Source organism: Eutrigla gurnardus, assembly GCF_963514095.1.
Source record: "Eutrigla gurnardus genome assembly, chromosome: 3".
Lineage (NCBI taxonomy): Eukaryota > Metazoa > Chordata > Actinopteri > Perciformes > Triglidae > Eutrigla > Eutrigla gurnardus.
The window spans coordinates 23,713,725-23,737,172 of NC_139917.1; the positions used below are offsets into that span (position 1 = coordinate 23,713,725).

Below are 23,448 nucleotides of genomic sequence, written 5' to 3' on the forward strand. Positions count from 1 at the left end.
ATTGCACTACCCGCTAGTATTGGTGATTGATCACTCACTACGGGCAAAAAAGCCAGCAATGCAGCACCAATGGCTGTATACAAATATGATAACATATCATCATTGTCTGCATAACAACGCTGCAACTCAAATATTCCTGTTTTTCTTTATCGTCACAATATAACATATGAAATAGTCCTGAATAAAAAGGCATGTGATTAGTCAAAAAATAATGGCACCCTCCAAGGTATCAAACAAAACAGTTGTGGTGAAAGTTCAAAATCATTAGTGCACAGCAAATTACACAATCCATTTTAAAGCAACAATGGAAACAGATAAAGAAACAGCCCTACCTTCCATTTCACAAACAAAGTCTCTTGCAAAGATCAAGATGTTTGTTAACATCTTGGTTTACTGTTTGTTTTATATGCCCTAAGATTCAAAAATGAACCCTGAACTGAAGGCACATGATTAATGCTAATGAAAAAAAAATGAAGGTTTCTCAAAGGTTATTCATTTTAAAAAATCCATATCCTTATCAGCCATCAATCTGTGATATGGCCGTTTCTGTTTATATGATGGTGTCAATGTGAGTGCGCCAGTGGGCATGTGAGTTTCACCCACACATGCATAGACACACACTTTCGCTCACACTTGTGCTGACCTTAACTCCAAAGCAGAGAGCCAAAGCTCTTAAAGTCTTAAAACTGATGGTCTGGATACTCTCATCTCCTGTTCGCTGTGTCAAGTCATTATAGTGCACAAAGTCATTAGCTGATGGTGTAGTCATCCATTACAGCTAAGAGGGAATATAGCAAAGACGAAGCAGAGATGATTCCAACTTCGAGATGTCCAGATCATGTGAAGGACAATTTTTCTTTCTTTTCCTCTGGTGCTAAATATATCTTTGTCACTGTCACACCTTCGCTGAGCACTTCAATGATCATGGTGGAACGAGAAAATGGGATTACATCTGGAGACAGTAAAGTTTCAGGTGAAATCCGCTTACTAAATCAGAAAAAGGTTCATGTCCGTCCAGTGAAGCGTGTATGAATGTTAGACGGTTGACTCATCCACGAACTTCAAATGAGTTCTCTTACGAACTGAAATCACTGCCTTGCAGTTGTGTGCCTCCGCCGGCCAGTCACGTCGCAGTCTACGTCCATATCCAAAATGTCATCACGTTACCAGTTTATCCTATTAGAAATTTGCGGGAAGTTGTCATAATTTACATGTGAATTCTTGAGTTGACCAAAAATGTGTATTGTGAGGTCAGTGACTTTTGACGACCAAATTGTAATCAGTTCAACCTTGAGTGCGAGTGGATGTCTGTGCCAAATTTGAAGAGAATTCACTCAAGGCGTTCCTGACTTATCATGAGGTCACAGTGACCAGCTGTGACCTCACATCTGTCCATACCAGAGCAGTGTATCAACCAAGAAGATGTGGGGCTAAATTTGATTACAACCAAAGTAACATTGCTGTCACTTTGTCTTTTTACTGTCACATAAATGTGTCACAAAGATGTTTTGTTGGGAGTGTTGTGAAGAAGCGAGGGGGCAGATGCAGCATGTAAGGTGAAGCGTTTCAGTGCCAGACAGGGTCAGAACAAAGTACACAACTGTTAGATAATTGTGGTTTCTTGGCACAATTATTATAATCAAATAGAGTCAAACTGCCACCTCATTTTCCAGGCTATTGTGCCACTAGACGTGACCAAAAATACGTTGCTTGTTGTATAAACCTGCACAACTGAAGTGAACAAAGTAAACAAGGGAAAAAACATGTATATGTACTCTTACAATCATATGTGATTTCAGCGAACTAATGTAGCACCTGTAGAAAGCACTGTCTCACTTCGATGGATATTCAACAACAATGGTTGATGCTATACTACCATCTCCACCACAAGGTCACACTACACACACGAAAAGACATTGTGACTACGTAGAGTGAATGTCTGTGGAAATGCAAACTAAGTTTTGTTAAATCACTCTCTCCCTCTCCTCTCAGAAAGAAAAATGAGAGGAAATAACCCATTGGACAAGGAAGTCTGGTATCAAAGTTAGGGCATCCATCAGGAAAGAAAAAAGATCATATCATAAGAAATTTGGCTGATATGAGGAATGTAAGGTGCTGTCACAGCTTATTGTTTTTGGAAATTAATGGGAGAACGATGACAAGGCTCGGAGTGATTTCAGGAAAATGCAAAGCAAGGCAAGAGCGGACTTTCAGAGAGGAATATTTATGTTATGGCTTAATGCTAATATTATGTGGCAAGCAATTACATCTGCATTCAGAATGGATAGCTTAGCCATAATTGACAATGACATCAAATGCCCGGTTACAGAATGGTTTGATCAAATGAAGACTGTCATACTCTGGTCTTGACTCACGACATTCTAGCAACAATGAATAGCAATAAGCATAGATTGATTCATTACACAAAGTCATATTCGAAATCATAGGTCATCAAATGATGAGTAAATTTAAAATGCAAATTGTATCATCATTACTGAAATTAACTACTTTGGTGGATGGAGTTGTGATGTTGGGGAAGAATATGCTGAATCGTGAATATATTTATACTTCCTGTTTTTTGTTGTTCTATGGACTCATCCGATTGTTACAAAAGACATGCAAATGGGTCCATTTCATTGGTGGAACTAATAGAGGACCCCCCCCCCCTTTTTTTTCATTGGATGTGAGGTTTTTTTGCAACTCCGAAATCAGAAAACTGCTTTCTCACAGCAACGTCAAAGGAGGCAGACGTTATATGGCCCAATTCATTACAGTCAGTGGAGGAAGGAGAAAGGGAGGGGGAGAGAGAGACAGAGAGAGAGAGAGAGGGGGGGGGGGGGTGAGGGGGAGAGAGGTGGGGTGGGGGGGTCATTAAAGCTCCTGGTTTAAGCCCAGCCCATTCTGAATATGTAAATGTCTCAGGCACAGAGAAAAAACACAGCAAAAGAAAAGCGGGGAGGGAAGGAGAGGATAGGGAGAGAGAGAGAGAGAGAGAGAGAGAGAGAGAGAGAGAGAGAGAGAGGAAGAGGAGGGGAGCAGCATGAAAAAGCTAGTGAGCGATCAAGGCAAAGAGAGCAAGAGAGTGAGGGAGAGGGAGCGAGCGCTCTGAATTGTGAGTGGCTTACGACACTCAGTGAACAGAAGGTGCTTCTGCATGCGCTGTCAGCGTAGTGCTCTGCTGCAAGGGATTGTGCGCTCGTTTGCTTCCCACATTTACCGTCCCTGCCTGCCTACCAGCACCAGCCTTCAGCAGCCTCTTCCAGCTGGCGTAGAGAAACACCCGGAGAACGAGGGGGAGCGAACGGAAAAAAAACCTGCGAGCCACGGGGGGATGCGAGCGCCTTCTTAACCGGGATGAGCCGCTGAGATGACAAGGAATACTGTGACACAAGACAACAGTGAGCAGGGTTCACCTCTTTAAATCCTGCTTCTTTTTTTTTTTCCTGCCTCCTCTTCTCTCACCGCATCCGTCACTGAAAGCATGATTACTCGCTAGAATGGATTTAAACCTTACAAGTCAGTGATTGCATCTAGGGACGGACAGTTGATGTGTGTTGACAGATCTGCCAAAACTTAAGCAGGAAGGGGAGGAGAGAAGAGCAAGACAGATATTTAAAAAGATTTTTCCTTTTTCTTTTTTTTCCTCCTTTCTGTGGTTGTCTCTTCCCTCTGATCATTGCAGCAGAGGACTGCGGAGGAGCAATAGAGACGGAGCTCATGCGTGCAGACAGGGGGAACTTGCACTTCCTACCATCTAGCTGAAAGCTACTTGGATTCCTTCTCTTTCTGGCTCTTTCACTTGAGGAGAACTAAGACATTGTAAGCCTGCCAAGGATCTGGTGTCCACTGAAAGGAGAGAAGGGAGGGGGGGGGAGAGGAATTTGTACCACAGTGGGGTCTTTTTTAGATTCGCACATAATTAGTGTCGGGCCACAAAGCAAGACGCTGAATGGAGATTGTCAGCTTTTGGATAGGGGTGAGTAGGAATCTTTTCAAATAAGATTGATCAATGAGGACAATTTTATTTTTCCATCCTCTCGACTCTCCACCCACTGCTTGATATCGAACATAAGCAAAGAGACTTGCCCTTTATCCTTTTGCATTTTTTTTTACAAGGATTCCCTTGGTTGACAAAGTGAAAGAAATAGTATATCACTATATACAGCTTAAAAACAAAATCAGAACAAAACAAATTAATAAATTGATTAAATATGATGTGATAGGTGCAAAAACAATATCCAGAGCGGTTCAATGGACATTTTCTCAGAGACATCCCTGGATATTTATGCTAATGGATTTCCTTCTAATTGGACTGTACTTAAAGTGGCCACTGAAGAAGCCCCCTGGGTTGATACTGTGTTTATTGGGGATTTTTCTAAAAACAGTTCCCTTGGTAGAGGGGGTTTGTCCAAGGCTGTGCCGCTGCGACAGCAAGCTGCTGTACTGCGAGGGGCTCAACCTCACAGACATTCCCCGCAATCTGAGCAGCGCCATAGGCCTGTCCATGAGAGAGAACAACTTGACTGAGCTGCGTGAAGGCCAACTGGGAGGTCTGTCACAGCTCACCTGGCTCTATCTAGATCACAACAACATTGACATTGTAGAGGAGGGTGCATTTGACAGGCTAAGACGGGTCAAGGAGTTAGACCTCAGCAGCAACCGGATTGAGAGTCTGCCGAATGGTACCTTTAGGCCCCTCCCAAACCTGCGTATCCTGGACCTCTCGTACAACAGGCTGCAGGCACTCGAGCCTGACCTGTTCCACGGCCTTAGAAAGCTCACCAATTTGCATTTGCGCTACAATGCTCTCAAATTTGTGCCAGTGCGGATTTTTCAAGACTGCCGGAGCATGCAGTTCCTGGACTTGGGATACAACCAACTGCAGAGCCTAGCACGGAACTCCTTCGCCGGCCTCTTCAAGTTGACTGAGTTGCATCTTGAGCACAATGAGCTGGTTAAAGTCAACCTGGCCCACTTCCCTCGCCTCATCTCTTTACGCACTCTGTACATGCACAACAATCGTGCCACTGTTGTCGTCAACACACTGGACTGGACATGGCATTTTTTAGAGAAGATTGACCTGTCAGCCAACGAAATTGAGTACATGGAGCCACATGTTTTTGAGAGTGCACCCAACCTCAAGGTGCTGATGCTAGATTCCAACCGGTTGACCTCTGTGGACCAGCGCATCCTGGATTCGTGGGCCTCTCTGGACAGCATCACCCTGGCAGGGAATGACTGGGAGTGCAGTCGCAACGTGTGTGCCTTGGCCTCTTGGCTGAGTGCCTTCCGAGGCCAGCGTGACAATTCCCTGCTGTGTTCAAGCCCGGACACTGCACAGGGCGAGGATGTGTTGGATGCTGTCTATGCTTTTCAGCTCTGTGAGGATCCCCCAATGGAGGTAACTACAGCAGGCCTGTACGCTTCAACAAGGGATCTGGCCCAGGGGGGCTCTGTTTTCCTGGGCCCGTTTACTCCTAACCCTTATGGGGGCGAGGATGGCGAAGTGGTAACCAGTTCGTTCACTGTCACAGTGGGCCACGATGACCTGGAGAGCACCATGCAGATCCACAAGGTGGTGACGGGCACCATGGCACTCATCTTTTCCTTTCTCATCATTGTGCTAATGCTGTATGTGGCATGGAAGTGCTTTCCAGCCGGAATAAGGCAACTGAGGCAGTGCTTCAGCAGTCAGCGCCGTAAGCAGAAGCAAAAGCAAAGCATGCAGCAGATGGCTGCAATTTCTACACCGGAGTACTATGTTGACTATAAACCCAACCACATTGAGGGAGCTCTGGTAATCATCAATGAGTATGGCTCTTGCACTTGCCAACAGCAACCTTCTCGGGAGTGCGAGGTGTGACCCTGCTTTGTGAATACGTCTTTACCTGTGATTATCTGGATACACAGTAAATCCCTTTTTGGATCCACAGAGGGAATACTGCAAGACAGACGGAATAAAGGGATCTTTTTGGACACTTTTTACACAGCATCTCACTGTGATGTGGAAGGAGTGTGCTTTATGCAGCTGACTATTTTGTGGTGGATTTACTGCTATTGCTATCTACTGCTGATTTGAAGCCACTGGGCATAATGGGCACCTGACTCTTGGACGTTGATGTTCTACAAAAACACAGAGAGGAATACATTGTGTGCAACTTTTCTCTCATGGGTGGATATTTGAGCTTTAATGTGTCTTTCTATTTCAGGACATTTAATTATTGTTTAAAAAGAAACTGGGGACACACATAAGAAGAAAAAAAAAAGAAAAAAACGATTTGTATTCTGGTAAACACAATATTTGACAAGCATTTAAAATATAAAAAAAAGAAATGTTTAAGTTGGACTAAAAATGTAAAAATAAAAGTCTGTGTAAAATATGTTAAAAGAAGAAGTGCAAGTGTGGACAAAAAATGATACAAGATAATCTATTTCTTTTGTAAACTACGAAAAACTGTTTAAATAAATGAATTGCTATTCACAGTAAAGTCATTTGTACGTGAGAAGCCTGTTAGAAAGGATGAATGACAATAGAAGCAGTCTTTACGCTCGTGGACTGGAGAGCCATGTATCTGCAGTGTGTCGAACCAAAAAAAGAAAAAAAGAAATACAGAAAAAAGAGGCGGCAGAGAGGGGGATATCTGCATCTCATCTCCAATGTAAAATCCATGGTCTTTTAGATCTTTTCTCTGTTTTAACTCTCATATTTGTTGTTTTATCATTCGATGTGTTGCTCGCTATCAGTGTAGTTCCTTTCCTCCCTTCACACTGCCTGAGAATGGATTCAAATGATCTATTACATTTCAATGGGCTCGCATATTTCCATATCATTACATCACTATCTGTGCAACATACAAGTAAAGACAGCAGAGTGTCAAAGATCTAATGCTATGCCTCTCATTGCTTCTTACTCTTTGGCTTTCAGAGGGAGTGACGCCTCCTTCCACCGAATCAAGCACACTAAAGGCAACAATCATCAAAACCACGCATACTTACACCAAAATGCAATTTCCAATTGCATCAGTCGTTAAAGAAGTAATCCAGCAGCTTAAAGGAAGATTTGCACATACAATATTCTTCACTGTGTTTTCATGTTGATGTAAAATGTTTGTTGAATACAAGGTCATTTTGAGGTGTATATATATCCTTCTTCCTGGTGTTCATTGTGTAAATTAGTGCACTGACAGATGTTGTGTTTCCTGGGTCCTTTGACATGAGCAGTATGTTGTGTGAGAAGGGGGAGGGGGGGTGCGAGAGGGATATGGAGGAGCACAACGACTGTAGAAAGAGGGAACAGACTGCTCTCTAGTGTGCATATTCTCATACTGTGGCTGCATTTTACCTATTGCGCACCATACTCTGCAAACCTCCGCAGTAGGGGTGACGTCGGAAAAAAAGTTCAATGCATCAATTTGCATAATTTTTGTGTTATTTTGCGATAAATTAAGATAATGTTTACAACGTGTAAATCAGCAGGAATAAAAATGTTTTAAGAAATCGCTGACAATCATTACGTAATTAGTTCCAACAAGAGTAAAAAAAAAAAATACTCAAACCATCAACAACATTGTGAGTAGAGTTGGTTTTGGTGAACAATGTGCACTCAAGGGTGGGATTTAAATTGATTGACCTTGTTGTACGAGATACAGAGCCTTGGAGAAGAAGTGCACATGGCCCCTCTGGCAAGAATTTGTCCAATAACATGTTTTTCTGGGGCTGACAATGAATTTTATTTTACCATGGTTCATTGTGAGTTGTCCTTTAATATTTCCAATGACAGTGGCTGGTAAAAAACAATGTCACATGCTTTTGTGGAAATACTGCAGAGATTGGACAAACTTGAAACCCCTACAAAAAGATTAAATTGATGTAATCACAGACACAAATCCTGGAGGGACTGACACAGTGAACCACAGGATGTACCTATCAAATCAACTTATTTTCCTCCCACAGCTCATAGGATTTATCTCAGGTAAAATCCCACCACATACTAATCATACTTATTAATATGGAGGATATGCTGGGAATTTAGTATTTTGCACTTGAGTGCACTAAATTGAAACTATTTTCGTATTGCTTTTTTCAGCAAATGCAAGCGGTAGTAAACATGCATGTCATGCTATTGAATAAATACATGGGACACATATCATTTCAAACAATAACCTCAAAGCTTCTTTCAAAATGTATTCAAACATTTTCAATTAATCTATCAGTTTTCAAAACTGTAACGTGTCTGTATAGTTTTATAAGACTTTTGCCCACAATTGTGTTCAAGGAGTTTTTGGTCACATCCATGCCAAATGGCTGCGAATGAGGAGTGTTCAACTGAAACCAACTCCAGCGAGCTGTGGTGGTAAAGGGATCCTGTATCAGTATTTAACATCCAACTGATGTCTGATCAAGTGGCCCGTGTAGGATGAAAAATAAAGGTGCAGCGTGAGCAATATAACCACAATGTAATTTCATGTTTTTTGGTTGGTTGATTATCTAAGAGGAACGACTAAATGAATAGTCTGTGAGCACTGCTAGTGCTCAAGTAAGAAAACACTAAATTTGGTGATTATATTTGAGGTGAGACGTTTTGGGGTGAGATTTATGATCCTTTCCTTATTTATGGTACCAGGTCATCCCACTTTAAGACTCAACATAGCTGTTAATCATAACCTGCCATATCATGTAAATGCAAATCACTGCAGTATGTATGGCAGGGCATCATGAGGGGGAACGGACTCCGGTCTGCAATTGGCACCCTCTTAAAGTCCTTCACTGCCCCTTAAACATACAACTGTTGGGTACATTTGAGGCTGTGAAGCTTCATTTGTATAAATATTGGATGATGCCTGGCAGAGAGGCCAGCGCTGGCACCACTATTGATTTCATTTCACTCCTTTCTTGAACAAGCAACCGGGGCAAAAGGTGATGGAGAATGACTCTGAATATTTTAAAAGCTTTGAGTCCCGAGGGCCGACATTAAACTACATTATACTTATCTCTATCCCCATGTAACTTTAACTTTCTCTCTTTCTCTCTCTCTCTCCGTCTCTCTCTCTCTCTCTCTCTCTCTCTCTCGCTCTCTCTCTCTATCACCCTCTCCATAAAACACAGTAACTGTGGAGAAAAACATCAATTCATCTAACTGACAATAGATCAAATCTCTGCTTGACCTAAGCTTGGGGTGATAATTCCCTCAGGGGATATATGTGCTCTCAGACAGCATCCATTAGAAATGCCTTGATTGATGATGCTCAGTAAAAATCAATACAGATGAGTGGTGACCAAAATGATCATAGTGATAACAAATGTATTCATCTTTCCCTCACATTTTCGAGCGTCCGCTGACGGATGGGACGATGTGTTTTATTTATATGTAAATCCAGGATTGATTTAGCACATGATAAGTGGTTGGCATGGTGATTTGCGACCGCCTTATATCAGATCGCTGTTCAGTCAGAAAAAAGTGTGAGATTCCGCGTCTTTAAAGAGCGGCCGGGCATGGAAAGCGTGACATTTGCGCCGTGCTTCGCTGAGCCGCAGCTGTTTGTCAGCCAGAAGATATACAGGGGGTTGGACAATGCACATGCTAGTAGGTCTGAAGCTATTGGCTTGTAGTTTGTGTGTGCAGAACGGAGCATGTGGTGTACATCTGCGCACGTGCAGTTACCTTAGTGGACGTTGTAAAAGAGCCAGACCTGGAAACCATATGCTGTCTAGGACTATGGAGGTGTACAATGCCAATTTGAGAAGTCACAAAAGAAAGATGGATATAAAAGTTAGAGGTACCGACAAAAAAGAGTAAAGGTCGTGACAATTCAGAGGTGTGGTGAGCCAAAATAGCAGGGCATTCTGTACACGAGGCGTGGGTCAGATAGAAAGGTCAAACACTAACAATGGAGACCCCCTGCAGCCTCAGACTGCACATGGAGTTGCTCGCTAAGATCCCAATAAACACAATTTAGTCACCGGGGCCGTATTCAAGCTGCAGGTTGATGAATAAAACAGCACGCTTGGTTTCATATGACATGAAAATAATAGTAGAATGCAGTCAACAAAAACTAGCATGTTCACGTTCATGTAATGCCCCTCTGCCCACGTGCAGCGGTGTGTTTGTGCCTCAGTGACAAACCATCACTCTAGCAGATCTCTGGAAAATAAGCTTGCATCACAACCTGCAGCGACGGGGGCCCTTAGAGACACAAACAAATCCTTAAAAAATAAATTAACCTGGCTTCCTGTGAGGGGTATCGATCGGGCAACATTCTGCCATCTCATTGGGGCTGGGAATGTGCTGCATAATAAACACTTGCCACCCCCTCATAACTGGATGGAGAGCTAAATCATGGGTGGCAGCATGTACTGCAGTAGGCTGTAAGGAGCCAGTGATGACTAATGACAGCGAGTGGGTGGCTTTCCACTGCTTCTTTTATAACGGGTGGGTTATCAGGATCAATATTCGAATCATCATCAACATTATCTTTGAATCCAAAACCTCTGACACCCCGTTATGTCGCCTTCTCTTCCTGTTTCCAAATATCGCTGCCGCCGTTGTTATGAATATAATACAAGTTAATATAATATGAAATATCACTGCACTGAATTCAACGATAGCCACTAACACAGTCCTGTTGTTTGCCTCGCCTGCATATGCAAGTTGGCGATGTAAAAGAGAGCAGAAAATGGAAATTTGACTTACACATTATAGAATAACAGATATCTATATTAAACTAAAGGACGCTCTTACTTTACTCCCCAAACCCTCACCATATGAAAACAGAATACATTATAATAACTTTACTAAAACAGCTAAAGGTCCAAGAGTGAAATATGCACTCATTACTAAGGCCAACTCTGCAGGCAACCTATAGCTCTACGCCCACTACTTCATTTACATGCACCATACTCAAGCAACACCAAATTAATAATAATCACTGCGAAGCCATTATTCATACATACTGTATATAGAGCAGTGGTGGCTGCTGGGGAAGAATGGTTAAGAGAATGGGGGCATGGTTGGCAGCCAAATATTCATTACAGTGAGTGAGTAGGTGAGAGATGATCAGAAGACTAATGCCCATTGTGATTAATATTATCATTAGTTTTTAATATTATTGTTGTTATTGTTATTTTTTTTGCCCCCCCCCATTGCTTCATTGGATTAGCCCATAATAATGTGTTGTCTTGCATTTAGCATTAAACATCAGTGTGAGTCAGATAGATAATACTACATGGCAACAGCTGGGCCTGCATCTGGGGCTCCATGTTACCCATATAAGAGCAGATGTGGGTCAGTGCTTAATATTCAGAGTATTATGGTGGCTAAACAACAAAGCTTTATCCAGGACTGGAGTCGGGATTTCATTGACATGTATTATTTTTTACTCATACCTTTACAGATAGACCCTGGTGCAATTGATGGGATATAAAATTAATTATATATATTTTTTTATACATATTTAAATTTTCTGTTACATCTCAGATCATGTAGGTCCTGCATGTTTGGATATATTTTTTTCCCCATCAAGTTCTAATCCTCATGTGTCGATAGTCTCCTACAAATGAGATGCCTAAAGACATGTGCCTGACACAAACTGTACTCCAGCACCCACACGAGGAAGTAGCGATCAATACAACGCATGGATGAGCTTTCTGCAACTGGATGTCTATTGTATGTGCATAGGAGACTATTCTGTACAAAAACAATAAACAATGAAAACATTTTAAAAAATGAAACCGTACTTGTTGCATATGCTTGAGGAAATACTTAATGTGATTCTGACCAAAACAAGAGTGAACTAGCATAAAACAGGGATGGGAAGTGATGGTGAAAGCACAAGAAAAAAAACTGTAAATAAGTGTGTCTAACACACACACACACACACACACACACATATATATATATATATATATATATATATATAGAGAGAGAGATTTTAGAGAACCCAAACGGACAAACAAACAGGAAAATTAATAAAACTGTATACTGGGGACTGATTTCAAAACAAATTCTGCCTTTTAGTCCTTTCCATTGATGTGCAAGTGTATTCCTTTACTCATCAGACAGACATCTGCTCAATTTATATGCCGTTAATTCCAAATAAGTCATCAGGACAAATGTGTTTCATCAGTCATCGTCGGATCACCTCAAATAAAACTGAATCCCAAAGAAAAATTGGATTCAGCGTTTAAAAGGCAGGGCATGGGCAAGACTTTCGAAGCTACTTTCTGAATAAAAAGTTAACACAGGTTCAGCAAAGTAAAAATGGACAACATTTATCATTTCCCATTCATCTGATCAGTGTCAGGATGAATAAATGCTAATCTAGCCGCTCCCCTTGCTCCCTCTCTCCTCCCTGTCTGTGAGGGCAGATTGGCATCTCTCCAGTAGCCAATGAGATTGGCTGCATAAATGGAATTGCCCCATTCTCCAAGTGTCAAGCTGAGCAAAGAGAATGTGTTCAGTGTTTACAAAACCATTGCGCTAAATGCATCCCTTGGTGCAGCGAGTACTTAAGATGCAATTTTGCTAAACATTGATAGTCAGTTCATACAAGCTAATCCAGCCCGGAGACTTCAAAATGAATAGAAAAGATGGACTTACCTGTCATAGTAAATGCCGGGTAGAAGACCAATGGATCCAATACGAATGGCAGAAGAGAGATGGAGAGAAAAGAAAGGCTTGTTAATATATATATATATATATATATATATACTTAATTTCTTTCTGACATCAGAGCAGGTCTATTACAATATCCTCATGTTCAACTGCAAAGAAGTATTCACTCTTGAAGAAGAGTTGATTGGGTCGACCTGCATGGTAAATGTTCTTCTTTTTTGCTGGTAAAAACGGTGCGGGGAAATCAATCACTGTTATATTTAGCATATAAATTCACATCTGTTTTGGCATTGTTGCCACTCAGTGGATGGTAGTTTAACAGTAAATGAAGTGGAATATACCGCAAATGCATTGTGAATGTCAAATTGCCATGACAGTCTGCATTTCAGTCAATATGCCATCGTGTTTCCTCTTGGCTGCTTTGGATAGGAGAGTCCCCCATGCACAAACAGGTTCTCCCCATTATCATGGAAAATGAAACCCATAACTTGTTTTTTTTTTTGTTTTTTTAATGAACCTAATGACCTTTTGAACAAAAACACATTTACAATCAGATCACTGAAGCTAATGTTTTGTGACAGCGATATAGCTTTTAGTTAAAGCGTTGTGAATTTCAATTGGCTTCAGTTTCTCGGCGAGCATATTAATGACAAATGAGAATAATTAACATGAAAGAGCAAATAAGTGTGGTTTAAAAAAAGCAAGCCTGCTGATAGTTGAAATAGCCAGCTGAACAGTGGGAGTGCAGAGAAGGTGAGGACATAGGCTAAAATGCAAACACACACACACACACACACACACACACACACCCACACAGTGCATGTACAGAATATCAACGGCCTCCTGTGACGGTGTTCAATGACATTAGAATACAAAGTGACAAGAATCCCGACTTTAAGGAAATGAAAAGAGATAAAAGTCATACATATAGCAGCGTTGAGGATCACGGTACGTGGAAACAATAATGACACACATTCAGGTCTGGGATTATTCTGCTTGTAACAGTTGCTGCATTAGAGGTTATGGAATTTAATAATCTTCAAGACAGGAAAGTAGGGAGTGGTGTAACTGCTGAGTGCTCAACAAAACAGCAATAGGGGTGGACGCTGAAGTCTTTTTCCTTTCTGTTGAAAGGAAAGGTAATGGGCAGAAAAATACTGGAACAACTAAAGAGCTCAGATTTGCTGAACAGTCCTTGCCTGCTGGGTATAACAACTAAGAAAAACATAATAACATAATAAAGATATGGCATGTGACATAATAGAGCTAATGCTCGGTAGTGAAACCCACTTAAATGCTTTCTACAAAATCAAAACAGGTCACAGGGGCAGCGTGACATTCTTTGAAGATAGTTCATGTATTATCTACAAATATGTTGCTGCACTATCTAATTCAAGAAAGCCACAGTGATTTCATATTGACAGGCTTGCTACAGCAGCCATGAAAGCTTGGAATCAATCCAGGTACCCTTTATGGATTATATCTAGTACCGTATGATTGGAAGAATGGTTTTTGTTTCTATGTGTGACACCTTCTTTTTAATAGCTTAGCCTTTGTATGAGATTAGCATGGCTAGACTTTAGAATATATTCCCCGGGAGTGTGACACATAAAGGGGTTTAGGATGTCTTTACACAGATCTGCCTCGTGTGTTTTAACAATTCTGACCACCATAATCCATTAAGTGTCAACTTCAGCAGCATTAATTCAATCATTCTCATAATCAAAATGGTTGCTCTGAGCCCCCGCTGCGGGGCTTAGTGATGGTGTGCAGAGAATGAAAAGACACATTAAAATGGGTTGGAGCATGCAATCCCCCAAAAAGGCATTTGCTGCGCTCTGCATGCACCAAGGACATGCAACAGTAAGGTCAGGATCAAACATCGGCAGAATACTGAATAAGTCAGCCTTCTGGGCTAGGATTCCTGGATCCAGCTCATCCTCCCTGTCCAATGGTAAAATGTCTGATTGCTCTAGATAAGCTGTCCCTGGAGGCTCACTGAAAACTTCCAACATGCAGCACAAAGTATAAGCAGGTCTAAACCCCCCGCTGTCTACATATGCATGTCGACATATTGTAGCGCATGTTGAGTTGAATTTCCCCACTCTACATACTTGATGGAAGATCACAAATAACCGGCAAATAAACCCAAACCAGGGTGACACGCTTTACCGGCTCTATAAGGAAACATTCTGCTCTACTCTGCCTTTCTTTTGAGAAAGCTGCAAAGGCCCTGAAAATGACCTCATACAGTTGCCAAGCAACCGCGGAGTCAGCTGTTGTCCACTACGATGCTACTGCATCAGTTAATGTAATTCTAATTGATGTGGGAGAAACATAGTATTTCAGTCACGACACAGCCGTTTTCGTTTGATGGAACCGTGATAAAACAGTGGACAGAATAAGCTTTCTTCACGCTCCCTCTTCACAACTGTAGCTCTGGTCTGGCAGCAGAAAACTAGAATTCAGCCTCGCCACTGTCATCACTAAATTTGATTTGAGAAAACGCTTTGGTGACGTATGCAATTGCGATAGTGATCACCTACTCACTGCAGCAACCAAAGGCTTTAATTTCAGTCAGTCCCCATGTATATTTTGGCATGAAATTATGGGTTTGTTCCTGATTTTGTTGCAAAAATATATTCTTACCTGCGCGGGCAAACATGTAACCATACAACTACTCAATGTTACTATTTGTGAGAATAGCAAAAGAGGTATATTAACGTTCGTGCTGATCAGGCTACACAGTGTTTCTCCTGGGCCGAATGAGAGCAGAGCATTTAGATCGCATTCTTTTTTGTGGAATTTCATATTCATGTACCCTTCAGGCGAGTGTTGTTTCCTCCTCGACTGAAAGCTTCTGGGACTAGAGTGTGGGAGTGGGAGTGAGAGTTGTTGTTTTAAAGCTGGCACTAATGAAACCCATGGGTTTGCAATGACAAGGATGTTTGATGACGAAGTATGTGGTCCAGTATGTGCTTTGTGTTTGGCCTTGCATGTGTGTCCATGTGTCTGCGATTGTAAGTGGAAGTATGGCAGAGGGAGAGAGACAGTTGGTGAAACAAATCAGGATCCATAACATCAGTTTTGTGACATTTCAAGAACTTGCTTAAGCTGCCATATGGCCCTCTTTTAATCTTTTGATGTTTTAAATATCCCATGCTTGCAAACCTATGAATATATTTTGATTATTCTCAATAAAAATGAATGGCAAGAACCTTCAAACACAAACCATTAGATAACTACCAACAGCTTTCCTTTGTCATAACATGCCAAACGGGACAACCTGCAGTAATACTAACACCTCAAAGGGAAAAGTTTAACAAAGACTCTGCAGGAGCTAAAACCGTCAACAGTTGTAAAATCCTAAAAAAAAAAAAAAAAGATGTCCTACACCTCACATGTAAAACAAAGCTAAACAAATAAATAAATAAAAATGCCATGAATATACCTGCTCCATTATAAAAAGTCTGTAAAATAAATTTGATATTCAACCCTCTCTAGCTTAATGTACACAGCTTGGGAATAACTCCCTCCAAGCAGCAATCTCTTTGAATCCACGCCCCTCCATTACAAGGACAATTCCTCAGCTCCTACTCACTTATAAAGGGAAGCGACTGAATGTTAATTTTTCTAATAACCCCCCTGGATATATTACAAATCTGTGCCTGTGCACTCTCAAAGGTTGACTTGCAGACAGAGTATCGCTCAGCATTTGCTCTCTGCTCTTTCAAATCTCCTGTTGTCGATATACCCCCACACTCACAGCACTGTCAGGCTCCGTCAGATAGTTGCTCCAGTCTTCCTCTATCTCTCCCCTGTCGGATCCGACACGTTTGAGATGTTTTAATGCTCAGATATGTGAAGAACCGTTGGCTGCAGAATCGTTGGCTGCATAATAACTCTTAGACGCGATACCACATTAAAATCAAATCAAAGTAATTTCAAACTGAAGCTGAGAATGCACAACAACAACTAAAAGGGAGCGGAAATTATTAACACCAAGGTGTTAATTATATTATTTTACTGATAATTTAAGTAATTATTTAGCGTAATTATTTCTTGCACCTATGCATTTTTAATCATAACATATATAGACCAAAACAGTATGTAGGTAACAGTGAAACTGTAATGGTACCATGTGAATGAAAGAACAATAGAGGCTGAAAGAGAGTTAAAGGTTTGGAGGACAGAGAGTTAACAATGCCAAAATTCAATCCAACCAGATGGTCCCCGGAACAAGCATCGCCGAGAGCAAGTTACCTCCCCCCTTCATGATTTACAGTACATTCAAGCAGGGAACACCACCAAACATCCTCCCTCCATTCTCAAATGTATTTAAGAATGGCACTAAAGACGTTCACAGTGTTGTTGTTTTTTTTTTGTATCTATGCCGTTAAAGTGATTCAGTTGCATATTGGTGATTATAAAATAATGTTTTTTGTGAGAGATAGCTTCTGTGTCATACAGATACACATCGAATTGTTCTCTCAAGTCTAATTCTCTTTTTTTTAAATGTATGGGTATTTCTGTATTTACTCTGTGTCCATCCTTTCAAACAGAAGCATGTATATGGGTCACCATTTTCAGTTTAAGGTGGAAACGATGTATCTAAATACCCCGAACAAATGATTTTATTTCCTCGGATGAAGCAAAGCACAAAGTAATCAGTGAGCAACCTCTCTTGCCCCTCTTTCACAAGCCCACGCACCGACACATCCCACACTCGCAGATATACTCAGAGAAGATGGGCTTGTTATGACCACAGTGTAGGAGACTCATCAATCAATCATGAATTAATGGTGAGGCCATCTCATTGAAACACATGCACCCGCGCAGACACACACGACAGCACGCACATACAGACCCCTGGCCTTGTGGGCACACATGACTCAAAATCAAATCACAAAAACCATTTCATTAAACTGAGCTGTGATTCAATAGCTGAAATCGTTTAGTAAATGATTGTTGAAAGGAGAGAAAAAAAAAGTCACTCGTTCAGGCAGTGTTGCTATGCCATCGGGTTCTGTAACTGCATGAAAAACACACGTATGTCAACAGCAAACAACAACAACAGCTCACAGGCACAAAGTGGGTTTTAATCTCTGAAGCAATGTCATGATCATTTGTCCATTAAGCAACAACTAGGGAACTGTGTGACCAATGGCTTTCATGGAGAATACTGGCATGCATGTTTTGTTCCATGGCAGCCATACGGGTCTCTATAGGGGGCGGTGAGAAGGGATATGCTCTCCAGTCACTGTTGTTTGAGAAGCCACTGAGCCTCTTGATCCCTGGGTAATCTCCAGCTATCTGTCTGAGTTATCACCTCTCTTGATTTAGGTCACCCTGGCTGCTTTCGGTTTTTAGGTTGTCCACCCCCCCCACACACACACACACACAAACACAAAATCCCACATGCAATTGGACAAGAAGATAAACAAGCAGCCCCACTGCATGCAAAGCATACACATTAATAGATTGCTCTCTGCTCTTACATATTTTAGTAACCTATTCTGATTTTCTATGACGCTTCAATAAAGTTAAGTCAGAAGCGAGTTGTATAAATGTATCTGAAATTGTGGTGCTCACCATTTGCTTATCTATTGTCTGCCATGTTCGTTTATAGTAATGGTGCATATTGTTCATAAAAATAAATTAAAAATACCCCAGTATCATTTGCTTGATTACATTAGATATATTGTCAGTGTTATAGCCTGAATTGAAAGGGTAATAAAAAACTTTTAATTGCACTGCCATCGTGGGGGCCATTTCAGTCATTCTTTTCCTGACAATCACTTACATACATGAATATTATCTTGCAAGCACGCTATTACATTAATGACCATTAGAGTGGGCATTTATCGCGCACTTGTGTTTTTGTGATTAAAGACATTTTTCATTATGCCACACTTACAGAAAACTACCTTATAAATAAGTCAAATATCAAATTGTGAATAGCAAACTGGGATTATTTTATCTGCATTTAATTGTTTGAAACAATCAGAGATATTCAGCACAACCTTGCCTTTGAGGTTTTAGTGATTTTGTACTGTAGAACCAGATAAGTCGTTTTTGAGGTAATATCTTTGTTGATATTTGAATTTATTGAAAGGATACCCCCTTGAGATGTAGCATCTCATTCCGAGGCGTTCTACCAGAATGTAAACGTTTGGCATGTTGCTTATCAGATTAGTTTCACACCAGCACATTTGATAAAGCAACATGCCAAACGCTTAGCTTGCTCTTTCTTGTTCTTAAAAGGGGTTTGTCAATAAAATTATGTCTATACCAGTTCCCTGGTGTGTGCTGGTATTTTGATTTGAGCATGTCTGTCTGTCTCTGGGTCTGTCTCTGAGTGTGAGCCCTGTGATAGACTGGCGACCTGTCCAGGGTGTCCAGCCTGCTCTCTGCCCCAATGTCAGCTGGGATCGGCTCCAGCCCCCCTGTGACCCTGAACAGGATAAGAGGTTACAGATAATGGCTGGATGGATGGATGGATGGATGGTTTCCTGTGGATTTACCCTGAACCAGCTGCACCCAGGAGAAAAGCATTACTGGAGAGAAGAGGAGCACCGCTGTGGCTGGGGCATCTTCAGTTTTTTTGGAACAAAGAATGCTCTGTTAGAGGCCTGGATCAGTTTTATGACCTGGTGGGGACTTCATGTTATGATTTACCAGCGGAGCCAAAAACAACTCGATAAGCCTCTCTTTGCAGGATTATGCTGCACTGATCACAGTCACACCATTGGTTAAAAAACGGTCTGTCCACTGAATTATAGCCGAGGTAACATCCTTCCTTCGTATCTTTCTTTTTAAATCCTCTGCTGAGCCTCATTTTCAGATCTGACTTCAGCTCAGTGTTACTCACCCAGCACCCCCAACCCCACCCTAAGCTACATGGCTCTCTTGCTCCATCATCTCCTTATAGCCAACACTTCTCAGCCCTGTGACTAACAGTTCGTTCCCCAGCCCTTGAGGAAGACTAATATCCTGTCCTTTTTTGCTGTAATGAAAAAACGTAGGCCATGGATAAAAGATGGAAAAAAATGGATAAAGGACAAGCTGCTCATAGGTCTGGTCTGGGTGTGGTACCAGCTTATTTTTGCCATTCATTTTAAGCAGGGTTCGTATTGATGAGGTAGGTTATCTCCAACTGTGGCTAGTTATTTTGTTCAAATTTGGGGGAAGGACAGGAAGTTTGATTCCCTTTTGTTGCAAATAGTATCAAGTAATGTTTAAACAAATTATGAATGATGTATTGTTTACAGTATGTTTAATCACTCACAAAAGTGTGATTTAGTTAATAATTAAAATAAACTAATTTTAATGTTATTCTAAAAAAATTATTATTTCATACATAGTTGTTGTTATTAATAGTCAGCTATAGACACATTTATTACCGCTCATTTTCCACTAGTCTTCATTAATCACTAGAGAAGTAAAATATTCAATTACTAAATCTTTGTGTGCACATTTTTTGAATATATTAACATTATCAATCTGAACTGGATTCAATGACCAGTGTTGTGGAGAAAATGAAAGTATGATTGGTTGAATCAAGTTCAACTTGTTTTGACTCTCGAACACAGAGCTATTCATCAAGTAAAGATTGAAAGGAAGAGTGTATATATCACGCCTATCCTCAGAACAAAACCAGCAATAGTTGGGGACAGTGAAACTAAATGCACCCATTCACTAAAGAGGGAATTACTGACCTACTGGGTCAACCGCAGTCTGTCGCCTCAGGCCTTATTCCAAAAGCTACCAACCGGGGTAACGTTCTCATGAACCTGACCTCAGCATAGATGTCACAGAGGGTGCTATCGGGGTATTCCCTGCTGCTTTCCAACATATAATGCGTCACTTGCCATTATGTAATCAACATCCCCATGTTGCACCAACACTGTTCCATTGTTTGAGGAAAAGTGGTGGCATCGTTCACAGTTAAAGGATCAATTCATCATCTAGGGCCTAGGCCATGGGTGTTCTCGACAGCATTTCCCGTAGCACCAAGGGTGTGTGTGTGTGTGTGTGTGTGTGTGTGTGTGTAGTGTAGTGTGCCCAAATGCACACATTCACAGGACCCAAGACAACATTGGCGTGCTTCTCGTGTTTTCTCATTACAGCTGATATAGGAAGGGTTCATTTAATACCAGCTTTATCTCTTCTCACTGTTCCTTAATGGATGCCATGAAATTGCATCTTCCGCAATTCTCCATCTAATGTATTGACTTTCATCATGACCTTATTTTGCACACATATCTGAATAGTCATGTTTATTAGTAGAAAGCTACTCTAGTGCTGTCATCATCACATGCACACTATGTTAACTTGTGTATTGCTGTCCAAATCGGCTGGATTATAAAGCTATCATCAAAAAGGATGATGACACACACTCCGAGCTACATTCACAAAACAGGAACTTGTAATTAACACTGTAACCTCACAACATCTGGCCCTGGACCTTTCAGGGCTGAATTTGCATGTTTCCTCAATAGAACAACATGTGATCATAAGGAGGTTACAGTTATACCTCAAGTCATGCGAGCCAAGTGAAATAGGAATAGGCTACGCTGTGAACCTGAACACGAATACATTGGTAGAGAAAATTAGTTTGTGGCATGTCACCAACACACACAAATATTCAAACAGACATGCGTCCATCTCCAGCTCAGTGCGGTGGCAGTGGCGAAGCACTGACAAAAACAATCTATGTTACCTGAACCCCATTAAACTTTCATAGGCATACTTTCTGCAAAATGTAAGGGTTCCTGACAGTCTCAGACCCACCCACACATCGGCCCTTAACGATCTGCTGAAAAAGGGTAAAAGTGAAGCCAAAGGTCTTCGTCTCGCTGCACGTGCCCGATGTTTACCGAGCCACCTGCAGCATCATTGTGTGCAGGCAGGTTCAAGGAGTTTTAAAAATGGACATAGCACACAGAATAATGAAACAAAGAGAGGGACATGTTTTGTCTGCGTCCCTGAAATCCATAGTAACAGTCTGCAGTGCGGCTGAATGTTTTGAGCTGGAGTGTATTCAAGAAGCCTGCATACGCATGCATCATTCATAGCTGATACAGCTCGAGACCATGATGCAGGCCCTGATTTCTTTAAACAAAGCTGTCTATAATATGGTGTGCTGCATCACATTTGATCACATGGCCATTTATTATATCCTTCAAGGATACAGAGGCTCAACTGTGTAGATATCGATTTCAGACACAGTACCGACCTGCTCCTGGACATTTAAGAGCATTTGAATGTATCTTACAAACAACTATCAAAAGGGATGCTGTATTTGTTCCAAGAAGATGGGTATAAGAGAGGAGAGAGGTGAGGGAGATAATCATTTCAATTTAATTGATTAGTTGTATTGAGATACGCCAATGATATGGGGTCAGTTCAGTCTCATAAATAATGAATGCACAGAGAAGGATTCACAAATGTATTTTGTGATTTATATATAAATGACTCTCTTCTCACAAATACATTTCATTTTAAATAAATGTAATATAAATCCATAAATATATGAATTAAAAAAATATTTGCAATTTTCATCAAAAATGTATTTGTATGTTGTTACATTTATATACAAACTGTTAAACTTGACTTTACAAGACGCTTTTCATTTGTGAACGAAAACTGGTCTGTATTTATTTGTGGATTTTTGAGACTCTCCTGACGTGGCTGGATTCACAAATGCATTTTTTTCAACAAGGAACTCTCTGTAGCCAATCAGATGCCTCCCTCGTTTTCAGCCAATCACATGACTGCATTTCCACGAGGGGTACCTCACCATGGCCAGAGCACAGCATTTTCTCTGCGCATTTTGCGCATTTGCGTTAGCTAACTAGTTAGCCATAATGCTTTTAGACAATGGATCATAAGCTAACTTAGCTAGCATAATATGATCCTACTAACATCAGAAAACATAACCGAATCGGTCATTTGCTTGCTAAAGCTTACCTGTTGTTAATGCATGCAAAAATAAGTTACAAGCAAACCATAATAACTAATAGGTCAATTGCTTACTACATTGGTTTCAAAGTGCTGACTATAAGAGCTAGCTAATGGATTTAGCTAGCTACAAACAAGCTAACGTTGGCTAGAGAGAGAATAAAATCACTTTTTAAAATACTTTTTGTTCTTATTTCTTTTACCAAAAAGCAACGCAAAATGCGCAGAGAAAAAGCTGTGCTCTGACCATGGTGAGGTGCCCCTCATGGGAATGCAGTCATGTGATTGGCTGAAAACGAGGGAGGCATCTGATTGGCTACAGAGAGTTCCTTGTTGAAAAAAAATGCATTTGTGAATCCAGCCACGTCAGGAGAGTCTCAAAAATCTTGTAAATTCAAGTTTAACAGTTTGTATATAAAGTAACAACATACAAATACATTTTTGATGAAAATTGCAAATATTTTTTTAATTAATATATTTATGGATTTATATTACATTTATTTAAAACGAAAATGTATTTGTGAGAAGAGAGTCATTTATATATAAATCACAAAATATATTTGTGAATCCTTCTTTGTGCATTCGTTATTTCTGAGACTGAACTGACCCCATACAATGAGGCAATACAAATAAATTGTAATAAAATACAAAAGCATCCACATTGGTTTCAGTGCCTGTGCTGTTCAGAGGGGGACACCATATACAGCCAGGCAGACAGTGTACAGGCAATACCCCAGAGCAAGCACCGGTGCCTCGGCTAGCAGCACACACTGAGCTAACAGAGCTAACAGAGCAAACAGAGCAGATTGACAGAGCCTCTCAGATCCTCACAGTTCTCAGTGAAAAGCAGTTGGAGGAGTCGTACTTCTGTACGT

The 23,448-nt window shown here is 40.9% G+C and overlaps 2 protein-coding genes across 2 annotated transcripts in view; one reads left to right on the forward strand and one right to left on the reverse strand.

Annotated features, from left to right (window-relative positions):
* The window catches only part of ctnna2 (catenin (cadherin-associated protein), alpha 2), a 263,054-nt gene that overhangs the window by 90,821 nt on the left and 148,785 nt on the right, over positions 1-23,448 (reverse strand). The window lies entirely within an intron of this gene.
* lrrtm1 (leucine rich repeat transmembrane neuronal 1) lies at positions 3,020-8,047 on the forward strand. The gene has a single exon (XM_084005890.1). It carries the CDS (start codon positions 4,286-4,288, stop codon positions 5,861-5,863), a length of 1,578 nt encoding a protein of 525 aa, XP_083862016.1. The 5' UTR covers positions 3,020-4,285; the 3' UTR covers positions 5,864-8,047.